Raw genomic sequence first — 14205 nt, forward strand, 5'->3', positions numbered from 1 at the left:
TGTCATAAGTGAAAGTCTTTGTCTTCAGTGTGTCTGGATGCCATCAGCAAACTTGAGAAAAACAACAGATGTCAGATATTCAGAAAGTTTAATTGTAAAATGACATTGTCTGCATCATAAACATCACAGATAACAATGAGAAACAGCTGATCTGTAACTACAGGCACAAAAACACGTGTGTGTGTGTGTGTTCATGTTTGTATATCGCGGTGGGGACCTAAACCTGAATGCACACCAACACATGGGGACTCGTGTCACCGTGGCAAAAAAGCTTATAAATTGTACAGAACAATATTTTTTAAAAATCTAAAAATGCAAAAAGTGTTCTATGATCTTTAGGTTTAGGGATAGGGGATAGAATATACCGTTTGTACAGTATACAAAACATTACGCCTATGGACTGTCTCCACGGAGATAGTAAACCAGACGTGTGTGTGTGTGTCTTACATTAACACATACCAGACCATTAGAAAACCACAGAACAAGAGCTTTCAGGATTATGAGGATGTTTGTGTATTCTCCATCATCATCTGTTAGCACCAAGTGATACTGGATTGTTTCTATTATGCCGTCTACATGTACATTATAAAACGTAAATTATGGAAATGATTTTCTAGCAATATCCTGATGAAGTGAACATGAAATTATTTCACTGACACAAAAATGGCATTCAACAATTCATACTTCAGATGTTTTCTTCTGAATATTGTTAATATATAAAAGGGTGAATAGTGTTTCTTGATGACGTCAACCTCCAGGAACTTACATCACAAAGAGCACAAACAAAAGTATCGATGGATTTTGTGAATTTCTTTAGTCTGACTCGCTCATGTCAGTGAAACTTAATTCTCATCCCATGTCAACAATCTTAAACTCTGTAATGATGACACAAACACACACAGAACATGAACATGAGCCCGTGTGCGAGACTCTTTATACAAAAGTGTTTGGTGGGTTGGTGCTGATAGGCCAGGCTAATTTCTTCTCCTTTGCTTCTCGGTCAAAAGTGTCATAAACCGAGTCTTTGATGAGGGTCTTTTCCGGCACAGGAATATCAACCACCCCGACGTAGTTCTTTTTAGCTATTCGCGAGCTTGCCGTGATGGTGTACGCGTTACTACGGTAACACTTCATGGAGGACATGCAGAAAGTTTCCCGCATGCCACGTCTGAAGTTGGCGTTGTACACGGAGTAGAGCGTGGGCTTGCAAGCCGTGGAGCTGAAGGAGATCCAGACCACGGCGATGAAAAACAGCGCCCCCTGTCTGCTGGGGCCTGACACGGCTGCGGGATGCCAGAGCTGAGCTACGTAAAACGGCATCGAGCTGAGAAGAAACATCACGTTGAGCATCAGGAACATCTTGATGGTTTTGACTTTAGTTCTGGGGACGATGTTCATGGTTCTGCGTACCGTGCGACCGTCCGTGCCGATCCTCCAGATGTATCGGACCACCCTCTGGTAGAAAGACACGATGAGAAGCGCCGGCACCAGGAACCCGAAGAGCAGATGAACCACCGCGTACGCCACCCCGTCCCAGGAGTGGGGCAGGAAAAAGTCACAGTGGTCCGGAGACGGCGTAGATCCGTAGAAGAACAGGCACGGAGACACGAAAGCAGCGTCGAAGAGCCAAGATGCCAGAATCATCCGTTTGGCCTTCTCGCGTGACACTTTGAAGCTCAAAGGGTACACGATGGTGTAGAAACGGTCGACGCAGATGGACAGAAGCACGTAGACTTGAACACCGGGGCACAAATGCTGCAGGTAACGCACAGCTTTGCACGCGCCAACGGTCAGAGGCCAGTGACCCGCAGACACCTGCAGCAGAATGAAGGGAGCGCACGCCAGACTCAACAACAGATCCGCGCAAGCCATCGACACCACAAAATAGTTGGTAGTGGATTGGGTTCTGCGACTGCGATGGATCACCAGACAAACCAGAGAGTTGCCCAGAACTGATATCACCCAGAAGATGCCAAAGATCAGCCCGAGAAGCATCACCTCAGCAGGGCTCAGATCGTATGAGGTCAGAGAGCCATTGATCTGCGAGGAAGAGGAGGACGGGCCATCCAGACGGCAGAGGACGGCAGCGGGCGGGGTGGACGAATCGTTTCTGTCAGAGTGGTTGATGGTGGGGTAGAAGACGAGGGATGAGTGGAAAGAGGGCTGTACACCCTCCACAGACAGAAGAAACACCATCTTCCCTCCTGCGCTCAGATCACAGCTGAAACACAACACACCTTCAGTTAAACAATCACTCAACAACATTCTCCTCTACACAACGACAAAAGTCAAGAGGTTTCATAGATCGTAGGACCTCAAAAGAAACCTCTGGGTGTGTGTGATGATCATCTAGAGATGATAAAACTCATTTGACATACATTTGCATTATATTTCATTTCTTATTGTTCTTACTGGAAACCCAAATAAACTTTGCTCATTTTATTCTGTTATCACTTCTTCTCCTGCCGCTGTTCTTCCCTATTAGGATAGTTACATCATCGTGATAACACAATGTAATAACACTACGATATTACTTTGGATCAATACCAACAAGATAATATAATCTATCAGAGCTAATCACTTTTGTCGTTGTCGGCAAGGATCTATCAGATCTATCAACAGTTTATCAAACCCAACCTGCATGCCCATCTTTTGTCCGAGACGAGCGCATCCAAACATGTTTCCATGGTGATAACAATGAATCCTTGTGTAAGGCTGTATCAGGACTCCTGTCACCTCACGACCTGTGTGTGTGTGTGTGTGTGTGTGTGTGTTGGCATATGTGGTTTATGAGACCAATTTTCAGGTTTACATACCAGCATTACGAGACCATTCGGTTTAANTGTGTGTGTGTGTGTGTGTGTGTGTGTGTGTGTGTGTGTGTGTGTGTGTGTGTGTGTGTGTGTGTGTGTGTGTGTGTTTATAAATTCTAAGTGAACAGACATGCGTCAGATGAGTATTCGAGCTTCTGCAGATCTCAGATATTCTATTACAGCCACAAGAGACACAAACCTCCACAGACATTCATTAACACAACTCTGTGTGTGTCATATGCTGATGTCAGTATTGTGTTCACTCTGGGGAAATTTGTGAGTGTGTGTGTTGAATTCATGAACCCTTGACAACATCAGCTGATCTTCTGCTGTCTGTGTTTCACTCTGAGATTCAAGAAACATGCACACATTGACAGGCTTTTATACTGTATTATTTATACTTTTATACTGTATTATTTACTGTATTTAACTGATTATTGTAACCACAAACCATCACACAAACCTTTATGCACTTTTTACATTTTTAAATAAACATAATTTTAAATGTATTAAATCGCCAGTGTAGGACTACCATCAGTGTGGGGACATTTCGTCCTGTAAACACACACACACACACACACACACACACGCACACACACACACACACAATTAATTTAATATGATTCTATTTTTTTATATAAATACTTATATTAAATATCTGATGTAAATGTCAAAAATAATTGTTTCTGTAACACAATGTAAACATTATGACCTAAAATGAACAGTAGATTTCCACTCTAAATGTTTATAAAGATGACATGCGCTATGTTGTGTTGAATGTGAATGTCGCGAGGCCTCTGAATGTGTCTCATAATAATGATCAAACACTCCAATAATCTGATCATATACACTGTCAATATAATTCCTGTCAGACAAAAGAAATCAGATCGTTCGTACCTTAGATCTCTGCTGTTCTCCGATCAGTTTCTTCTTTCTCCATCATCGGCTCATGAACATGATTAATTCACATTTATCCGTTTATCATCCGTCAGAAATCAACTACATCATCCACTCGACACAATCCTCATCACATTCATATTCGTCCACATCAGACTCCAGAAATCATATCAGACCCGAGCCGTAACGTCACGCTCCAGTATCTATCCGCTTCGTGAATATTCATGAGCTACACTAACGCTCGCGTGCAGCAACACTCAGCGTCTCTACGTTTAATGTCACCCTTTTATTATTCTTTTAAATAAATAAAACATGAAGATCAATCAATATAAAGACAGAATAATCTATATTGATTTATTATGGAAATTGATTGTTAGGGTTGATGTTTAAGAGAATATTTGACAGCATAAAATTATTTCAATTTATAACGTTAAAAAACAGAGCGCCCTCTCGTGGCGTGACGCACACACGTGACTGTTTCTGAGTCTGATGAATTTAAAGTGTCTGATTCGAGCTTCGTGACTTTAACCTTCATTTTGTTTAATATATATACATCAAAAACTGTGCCACACACGTTTATTTTCAGGAGATTTTATTCTTCTGCAGATTTTAGTCTCCTCAAATATAATTAATTCAAACACACATACACACACACGTTTTCTTCTGTTTGTGGCGGATTCTTTGCTGGTGGAGCCCTTTGTGTGAATAAAAGCAAAGCATTATGTGTAGAGAAGTCCATGTACAACTACAAAATTCTGTGAGCGCTGCTCTTTAATGCACGTTTAAAGAGACAATCACTTGTCTTTAACATCTATTCATAATTCAAGCCATTGATGGAATGACAGCAGTACGTGAAGCCATCATTCACCCAAACTTCATGAACACAAGAGAAACTGTCTGATGATCATACGTCTGAAGTTATATAATGTAACATAAATGAAAATAAAAGCAAGACAGATGGAAAATAGTCATGATGTAATAAAGAAAGTGAGTCTCCCATGTGTATTTACATTCTATTCATATGTACAGAGAGCTAACAGATGTGATGAAGAATCTACAGTCAGATGAGAGCGGTCACATCCGATCCACATTCCTGATCCCTCCATCAACCGTCAGTGTACCGAACCTGAAACACACAATTACACAAACTAGAATCACTCAATAACATCTAACATGCCACTTATTCATCTTGCCATGTAAATCCTCATGAATAATCATTTAGTTCAACAGCACAACAGTTGTTTGTGTTTGTGTGTTTTCTAAATGAGCAACTGAAATAAAATCACCTCTCCAGGAACAGATTATTCTCTGCCAACTCTTTCACCACTCCCTCCATCTCCTCTTTCAGTTTCTTCATCCTGCAATCCAGACGTCTGTCATTATTAGTTCATGATACATGTACACTAAATCTAACAATCCCGTTTTCATGGCTAGTCAAGTGATCAAAGACGTTGATGAGAGATAAAAATTTTGGGGGAAATTGCTGGTTTAAACATTCAAACAAGTTGAAATGTTTGTCAGATTGTTTTCATACAAGTCTTATGACTAATCTTCCCAGATCTGATCAGAGCACTTGAGGAGAATACACGAGCCATTAATGAGACGTGTGATGTCATCACTGAACTGACCCGAGCGTCATCTCCACTAGTGTGCTGGGACTAAGATACGCCTGCGGCTTCATTCCACCAGACGTCATGGGTACCATCTTCTGAGGTAACTGATCCAACAGCTACACAAACACACACACGGGGAGTCTGTTAGAATGTGTGTGTCATACAGCCTGAAGTAAACACAACAGAGACCATATCCTGTTTACACACCTTATACACACGCTGCATGAGCAGATCCACTTCCTGTTCCATACCGCTGAACTGAGCCGTCAGAGACAGAAGATGTTTCCTCACATGATGAACCTTTCTGTGACAACATCCATTACAACACATTTACAATTAGGCATTAAGCAGACGCATTTATCCGAAGCAACTTACAGGAGGCGAGGAAACAACGTAGCGGCAAATCATAGAAGTAACAACACACTGAATAACAGCATCAATATCATAATAAACATCACACACTCATGTTTGTTTTGGTATCTTTCTGAGGACCTGTCATTGTTTTTATACTGAGCTAATTAAAAATAAACACATTTTTGATTTAATACTCGCTTTGCATTGTGGGAACCGCAGGCTGATACAAACAATGCAGCTGATGTCAGGTTATTATTCATTCATTATTATTTACATTTGGTCACACATACACACACAGAGCCGTCTCTGATGACATCCTTCAGCAATATTATCATCCAAAAATCTCCATCCCAGTTTCCATGGCAACAGAACAGAGGAGCCACTGAGACTCTCACATGACTGTTAAACTGAACGTTTGCGTTATATCATCTATTGTGCTAAAGCAAAAAACAAAACCATGTTTTTTTCCAACGGTCTTAACCATGGTCAAATGAAAAACACACATCAATCAATCAGATCAGTGTAACTGCAAAAAAGAGAAAATGATCTGTTCTCCTCTAGAACCTTTAAAATTAATCTGATCTAGTGAAAGTCGGTTTGAGATCTTACTTCATCCATTCTTCACTCTTAGAGATGAAGAGGCGATATTTCATGGCACATTCATCTGTGAAGAGCGCTCGGGCTTTAGTGGCGTGAAGAACCAGCTTCTGTCTGTGGAACAGAGAGAGAGATTCAGCTCAGATTTCAGAAACACTGCTGCAACGTTTCAGACGGGTACAGGACAACACAAACTCACTTGTCAAACTTGTGAATCTGTTCTTCATTATAAGGCAAACCTGCAGAAGAAAGAAACATTTAACACAACATCCCAGAATTAGAAGATTGATAATGAATCTGTGTGTTTCAAAATCAGAATTTTGATAATGAATCAGTGTGTTTTAGAATCAGAATATTGATAATGAATCAGTATCTTGATGAATCAGAAGAATGATAATGAATCAGTGTGTTTAAGAATCAGCAGATTATTAATGAATCAGTGTGTTTTAGAATTAGAAGATTGATAATGAATCAGTGTCTTTATGAATCAGAAGAATGATAATGAATCAGTGTGTTTTAGAATCAGAAGATTGATAATTAATCAGAAGATTGATAATGAATCAGTGTGTTGATGAATCAGAAGATTGATAATGAATCAGTGTGTTGATGAATCAGAAGATTGATAATGAATAAGTGTGTTGATGAATCAGAAGATTGATAATGAATCAGTGTGTTGATGTATCACAAGATTGATAATGAATCAGTGTGTTGATGAATCAAAAGAATGATAATGAATCAGTGTGTTTCAGAATCAGAAGATTGATAATGAATCAGTGTGTTGATGAATCAGAAGGTTGATAATGAATCAGTGTGTTGATGAATCAGAAGATTGATAATGAATCAGTGTGTTTTAGAATCAGAAGATTGATAATGAATCAGTGTGTTTTAGAATCAGAAGAATGATAATGAATCAGAGTGTTGATGAATCAGAAGAACGATAATGAATCAGTCTGTTGTTGAATCAGATGAATGAGGTTCAGACTCACGTCTCTCTGCTTTGTCTTTCTTGAATTGCTGATAGATGCTGCTGATGGCGTCCAGCAGAACTTTGATCTTCTCCACACTACATGACAAACACAATCAGTCTGACTGACACACAACTACATGTTACACACTTGCGTGTTAACAGAAACACGCAGACTCACTTTCTGTCCTCTGGGTGAGTTCCCACTTGTTGTGTCCAAGTGTCTGTCAGCGTTCCTCCTGACAGGAACATATTGCTGATGTCCTGAAGCGTTTGCTCCATTGAAGCTAAAGAGCTGGACAGCTGAACACAGATCAGAGCGTCACTGTGATGACTGTCTGCATTAACATCACCAAATCATCATCCATACACATACACATGTGATACGCAGCAAACATAACAGAGCTCACAGTTTGTCATAGAGAATAAGTGAAGATCTCACCCTCATCACCTTCTTCCTCATGTCTCTGATTTCATCATATTCTGCTGAGACCATGTTCCCCTGCATCAGCGCCTCACACCTGAAACACACACATCATCATCATCATCATCATCATGTGTGTGTCTGATCTCTGTGTGTGTGTGTGTGTGTGTGTGTGTGAGTGTGTGTGTGTCTCACAGCTGCTCGGCTTTCTCCAGCGTCTGACTGCAGTTATTACACATGTGGATCAGTTCACTCTTCTTGTGTGTCGTCTCACTGTACTCATCTCTGATCAGCTCACTGAAACACACATCATCACAGCGTGAGACAGAGCGACTCTTTCGTCACTTCATCTCGTGTCATTCATCAACTCACATCAATCCTCTGACGCCTTTTCTCACCAGCTCCTGATAGAGGAGCAGAGAGTCTGATGTCTTCCACAGATATCCCACATCACCTGCAAACGTCTGCGCACAAACACACACACGTTACACACACGATGCCTATTTCATCAAGATGTTTCCTCACTGTAACGTCACACGCAGTAAAGCTTGAACTGAGATCTGTAATGTCTCACCTTTGCATAGCTGGCATCCAAATCCAGATCATACCGGGGCTGAACTTTAGGTGGACAGGCTGCAAACACACATGATCAATGTTATTATCATCTGCAGCAGAATCATCACAAGAGACTGATGCTGTTTGTGTTAATAATGAGGTGTAATACTGACGATCTTCAAACAGCAGTCCAACGGTGTTCACCGGGTCTCTGCTCAGGAGCATAATGGGATTGTCTCTGCTGGTCTTGGGGAAGGTCTGTGCTTGCCGGTTTGGGTCGAGAACGAGACGCTGGCCCTCATAGAGGAAATCCTGATGTGATGGAGTTATGTTGGTCCGTCTGAACAGAAGTTCCTGAAACAGATTTGCTCTGAACAAACAAGTAACAACATACAAACAAATCAAAGACAGAACAGGAAATTATATTTTGAAATTGAGGCTGTTGTTGCGTGTGGACTTACGTGTTGTATGTGTGGATGTAGATGTGGTGAAGAGTGGCTTGCTGCAGACTGAACACATAAATCACCATACGGTGTAAAATGTCACTGGTTTCAGCAAAGAACTGATCAAAACCCCAACACTTCTCCTGATCGGCTTCGAGAATGTTTGCCAGCACAGGCGTGAGGAGACTCTGAAGACCTCTGACACACACAGAGAGAGAGAGAGAGAGAGAGAGAGAGAGAGAGAGAATGTAATAAGTGACAGCAGTGATTGAGCATGTGAATGTTTTTCTCTCAACTCACTTTGACACACTACAGGACACAGGCATCTCTGTGCTCCACTCGATCTTTCCGTTCTCAAACTTCTGATGTCCTGAGATGGCACCTGAAGGTTTCTCTGTGATGATCTTATACCTGCGGACGACACAAACATACTTGTAATAATCACACGTGACACACAGAGGCGATGTGAGCTCTCAGTCTTACATGACTTCTTTATTTCTGCGAGGTCCTTCAAATGGTCTGAACGGCAGACTGCCTGTGGCCGCGTGGTAGAACGTCACACCGATGCTCCACAAATCCACCGTAGCTCCATATTTCTTCTGATGGTCTTTTCTCAACACAGCTCGCTCATACATGTCTGGATGCTGTACAACACACAAACACATACACACATGGATAAAAACACTCATATCAAGAGTTCTCCTCAAAATCATACAAAGACAGCTGCGTTTTTTACAACACCACAGATTACCCATAATCCTCATCTCACCAGATATTCCTCAGTGCCGTAGAGCGACACGAACTGCTCGTCGTCATCAAGCTCGCGTGCAGCTCCGAAGTCAGTCAGTTTATAGACGGAGCGTCCATCCTCTCCAATCACACGCATGATGTTTCCCGGCTTGATGTCGCGATGGACGATTCCGTACTCACGGAGATGATTCATTCCTGCCACTGAGACACACGTCCGTGTTAATAACACACACCTGACACACACGTGACTGAAACCACAGACTGATGTATTACCAACGTCCTGCAGAACGATGAGGAACTCGTCCTCTGGGAGGCCGTAAGCATTTGTGGGCTCCTCCAGCACGGTGTATAAACTGCCACAGGGACAATACTCCATCACCAACACCTTATGACGAGTGTTTGACTGACACATGAGAAAGAAATTCATTACATTACACATTACTGTGATTGTGTGAATCAGAACAACACGCACTGAAGATTAGATATACATTAGTGTGTGGGTGTGTGATCTGAAGACTCACCTCCTCCTCCACAGCGAAGAGCTTCACAATGTTTTTGTGGTTTAACTTCTTTAAAACCTCAAACTCCCTCATCTGGACGTCCAGAGGACGCAGAAAACTCAGATTGTTGAAAACTTTGACAGCAAAAAGGTCACCCGTTTTCTACAGAGAGAGAGAAAGAGAGAGAGAGAGAGAGAGAGAGAGATTTAATCATGATGTTAGTAGTGTGTGTGTAACGCATGATTTCAGATGACAAACACTGTGACACATCAAATCTTTATTATTGTGTACAAAACACAGTTACCTTGTGTCTACCGCGGTACACATTTGCTGTGGCTCCCTGACCCAGCAGGTCTGACATCAGCCACAGGTAGTTTGAAGTACTCTGCATGACGTCTGTAGATTCACCTGAAGCACGTGACCATACGAATCCCTAGGCTTGTTTGAGATGCACCTTGCCTCGCCTGAAAAGAAGACGAGAGTAGGCGGCTGCAGTAAGGGGAGGAGTGAAAAGAGCGCAGGCAAGACGGACACTTCCCAAATCGCGCTGTCGAGTCGACTGGAAACGTTAGCAATGGAATAGATCGCGTTCACGTTTTTTATCGCATTTTTCTTGGGCCAACTGAGTTTAAAAGTGAGAAATGTTCTAAATCATATATTAGACAAACTCTCAACCATGTCAAGGCTGTACAAAAGAATTTAGATATGGTCTTTAACAAACGAATGCTTAAACTTAGAACCTCCGATTTCAAGTTTCCAGTTTATCCCCCAAAAAAATACATTTCAAAATTGTATGTGATATTTATCGTTCTGGGGAGTTCCTATATTGTGTAAATTCTGTAACTCTTTCCATAAAACAGACCCTATTTTTTCAGGGCATATTTTTCCTGGACAAAGTGCAATAATTGTGGTTAAATGAGTAAAATGTTGTGAATTTAACATGTCGTTTATAAAAAATGTAATATGGAAACTGTTGAAAAGGAGGTCAAACTTTTTAAAAAATATATTAATAACTTACTTTTGTTAGCTAAGAATTTAATTCCCAAATGTATTTTTTTAATTGTTTGTAGTATTTAAGAATTATTTGGGACAATATTTAAAAATGATGTCAAAAGCAAATAATAAAAAGCTGGAATTTTGTTAGACTTATTCGATAATATAAATTATATTTCTTGTTTTGAATTTATTAGATGAAATATATGCAATTGAATTGCCACTGCTTTTACATCAAGGTGGTTATGAGGACTATATATTTCACATAGGTGTTTTTTCCACATATAGATCTCAAAACCTAGGCTACTTCAGTTAATTGACTTATTAATGGAACACTTAAGAAAAAAGATATCAGCTGACATTCTCGCCCTATGAGCATTTAAGCTGTGTCGTCAGCAAGTTGTTTCCCATCATACTTTTCATCAGCGCAGTCGGTGGAGAGCAACTGCGCCCGACTGAAGAATCCGATACAACCCCCCCCCACCCCCGCCTGGCTCTCACTAAATCCTTGGTTACTTAAATTACTTATTCCTCAGCATCACATTTAATCAGCAAATACAACATAAAAATTAAAATCAGTTAACAAGAATCATGTTATATCAGATATATTGATATGTTATCATGCAGTAGTCTTTATGGTGCAGTTTCATAAACAAACTAAATCTACAGCCACGTTGAACACTTAAATTTAACTTTCAGTTTCCCGTACAACACTCACATTTATCACTGCAATCATTGATTAGTATTCAATCATCAACACTTTGATAATAACATACGTTTCCCGTTTTAAGTGAATAATAATAATACAACAAAATCACATATATTTTAATAAGATGAACATGATAATAAATGTTTTGAAATCAGGGTGACGTCACAGATCTGCGGGAATTTCCCATCAGCGCGTGAAACTTGCGTCATTGTAGCACGAAACAAAAATAAAATTATCCAAAAACAATAAAACCAGATCCGAGAGTGAATCGTGTGGATGTAAGTGTCCGGACGGGTGATTGTGACATCGAACCGAGTGAAACTGAAAGTACGTTACATTGAGTATGAGTTTATAACAGAATTACGCGTTTTATTTTCAATAGAATGAGATTTTAATTAATAAATTACATTATTATTATCCACTTAACATGAGTCATTAAAAATAAGTCATAAAAAACACTGGAATTTAAGCGCTGCATCGGCCCTCCTGAAGTCGGTTTACTTAAGTAAATACAGCAGTAATACACAATCAGTATAAACAACACGAGCACACCGTTACTCATGAAGTTATGATTCATATCTAATCGATGTTTTTAATGTCAGTGTGTTTTATTTTCTTACCCCGAGAGCTCGAGATTCTCTTCCGCTTTCCGTGTTTTCATCACATGAACCACAGACGCTGTTCAATAGAAACCCGGCATACTCCTCCTGTCTGTAGTATGCATGTCCTGTCAATTTCCGGTGTATACTGCGCAGTATGCAGTACTCATCTCCAAACAGCATCCGAAACGTTTATTGTTGCATACTTTAGCATGCTATCTAAATGCAACAGCAGTTCGCAGTACGCTGTAGTGTTGTATGGCGACAGCGCTCACACACAACCGTAAAGATCATAATAAATGAGAACAAACAAACTACCACTGCAGATGAGTTGGTGAATTGGTCTTAGCTTTCATTTTAGAATTATATTTATTTTTGATTGTAATACTTTATGTTCTTTTACAGAGATGAGTAATGATTATCTTCGTGAATTTTAAGTTTGGTGCAGTATAGGGTGACCACCCGTCCCGCTTTGCGTTGTACCGCACAGCATTTTCACCCCTTGTCCCGCAAATGTCCCGCATTTTCATCAGTCGGTTTTAAGTTGTCACATTAAGAAACACGTTCTTTAACCAGAAACGCCCACGAGACGCTTGTTTGCGCCATTGTTTATTTAACAGTGCAGCGTCAAACCAGGCGCACACCAGTGTCCAACGAGATCATACAAACGCAACTATTTTGTAAAGCCTGACTTTTATTCAATGTATGAGAAGGCAGTGGTTTCAGTCATCAAGAGGCTGTCTGTCAGTAGATGGGGTGGCGGTCCTCCGATGTCAAACTGTGTTTAGCCTAACGTTATACTGTATGTTGTGGTTAGCATATTAAAATAAAACTCATTTGCAAATCATGAAATTCATTATTTAACAATAATACATTTTAAAAGATAAACTCTTTTCATTATTTGTCCTTTATTCCTCTAGTTTTCTCTTTTTGAGAAGATCTTCAAAGAGTACAACTCCGCGTCTGATCTCTGTGCTCAAAATTTAAAGAGACAGTGAACCTTAAATTGGAAGCGCCAATAAAATTGTTTTATGTTATATAACATTTTATCTATGCCTTAATTATGTTGTAGTTGGAATGAACTAAATAAAAAAAGTATAAGCTAAAAAATCATATTAAAATGTTTTCATTTTTGTTATTATATCACAGTTTTACGCATTTTCAATGTTGTCCCACATTGTCCCACACAAATAGATTGCCTGTCCCACATTTGGTTTGTTGGGTGGTGGTCACCCTAGTACAGTAACGCACTGCTGTGGTACCTGGCATGTACTGATAGATGATAGATAGATGGCGCTACTGAGACCCAGATGGAGAGAGAAATCGGTGAAAAAAACATGTAAAAAATATATATAAATCTGCAAATATAAACATGTAATACAAATAGAACCTGATAATAAGATATTGTCAATATAATGCGAGTGCTGTAAACGTACCACGATTGATTTCATGTCGTCATTCATTTGTGTTACGTTTAGATATAGTTTAATTCACCAATTGTCATCGTCAGCAGAGTGGCGCAGCGGAAGCGTGCTGGGCCCATAACCCAGAGGTCGATGGATCGAAACCATCCTCTGCTAGCTTTTTTGTTTATGTGACATACAAGAGAATAATTCATTTGAACGTCATTATACCCACACAGACTCAATTTGGTCTTAAATCGCGCTATTTTCTTCCATCCAGCCACTCAAGTAATAATTATAAATAAGGCAGAAGAGCTCATGAAAGTATGGCATGTCTAGGGACAAAGTGACAGAATTAAAAAATACCCTACACGGAAACCTTATGTCAAACAATAATATAGTATAACGTTAACAAATACCCTAAATTAATTTAACATTAATATTTTTTTCATATGCGGGAATGACTAATTGTTATATGTTTACCAGGATTTTTAGCTAAGAGTATTTTGTATACGTTGATTTAAAGAGCAATGTCATTTAATTTAAATGTAATGAGGTTAAAGGAGGACTCGCGGGTTACAACCAGAGTCA

General features: G+C 40.0%; 2 protein-coding genes and 1 non-coding gene across 3 annotated transcripts; 1 reads left to right on the forward strand and 2 right to left on the reverse strand.

The window, feature by feature from the left end:
- Nucleotides 1–60: 60 nt before the first annotated feature.
- gpr19 (G protein-coupled receptor 19) lies at nt 61–3968 on the reverse strand. Its single transcript, XM_057323798.1, has 2 exons — nt 3711–3968; nt 61–2221 (listed from the first exon to the last, which is right to left on the reverse strand). The coding sequence occupies exon 2, from the start codon at nt 2194–2196 to the stop codon at nt 934–936; it is 1263 nt and encodes a 420-aa protein (XP_057179781.1). The 5' UTR covers nt 2197–2221; nt 3711–3968; the 3' UTR covers nt 61–933.
- A 289-nt stretch (nt 3969–4257) lies between these two features.
- Nucleotides 4258–12364, reverse strand: tbk1 (TANK-binding kinase 1). The gene is made up of 21 exons (XM_057323797.1): nt 12233–12364; nt 10215–10374; nt 9932–10072; nt 9684–9813; nt 9430–9611; nt 9144–9304; nt 8961–9071; nt 8679–8858; nt 8391–8587; nt 8237–8295; nt 8035–8126; nt 7858–7959; nt 7681–7759; nt 7420–7541; nt 7261–7337; nt 6474–6513; nt 6287–6388; nt 5531–5627; nt 5339–5439; nt 4997–5068; nt 4258–4836 (listed from the first exon to the last, which is right to left on the reverse strand). The coding sequence occupies exons 2-21, from the start codon at nt 10299–10301 to the stop codon at nt 4785–4787; spliced, it is 2184 nt and encodes a 727-aa protein (XP_057179780.1). The 5' UTR covers nt 10302–10374; nt 12233–12364; the 3' UTR covers nt 4258–4784.
- A 1355-nt stretch (nt 12365–13719) lies between these two features.
- On the forward strand, nt 13720–13791 carry trnam-cau (transfer RNA methionine (anticodon CAU)). The gene has a single exon. It is a non-coding gene; the product is annotated as a tRNA-Met (tRNA).
- Nucleotides 13792–14205: the final 414 nt, after the last annotated feature.

This window comes from Triplophysa rosa, linkage group LG24 (assembly GCF_024868665.1).
Source record: "Triplophysa rosa linkage group LG24, Trosa_1v2, whole genome shotgun sequence".
In the NCBI taxonomy this organism is placed as follows: domain Eukaryota; kingdom Metazoa; phylum Chordata; class Actinopteri; order Cypriniformes; family Nemacheilidae; genus Triplophysa; species Triplophysa rosa.

Bases quoted from the DNA above. Each gene is read 5' to 3' on its own strand.
- gpr19 (XM_057323798.1), bottom strand. From the start codon at position 2,196: ATGGTGTTTCTTCTGTCTGTGGAGGGTGTACAGCCCTCTTTCCACTCA.
- tbk1 (XM_057323797.1), bottom strand. From the start codon at position 10,301: ATGCAGAGTACTTCAAACTACCTGTGGCTGATGTCAGACCTGCTGGGT. The intron at 8,588-8,678 runs GTAAGTCCACAC...TTGTTTGTTCAG, and splicing joins TACATCCACACATACAACAC to AGCAAATCTGTTTCAGGAAC. The intron at 5,628-6,286 runs GTAAGATCTCAA...ATGTTGTCACAG, and splicing joins AAGAGTGAAGAATGGATGAA to AAAGGTTCATCATGTGAGGA.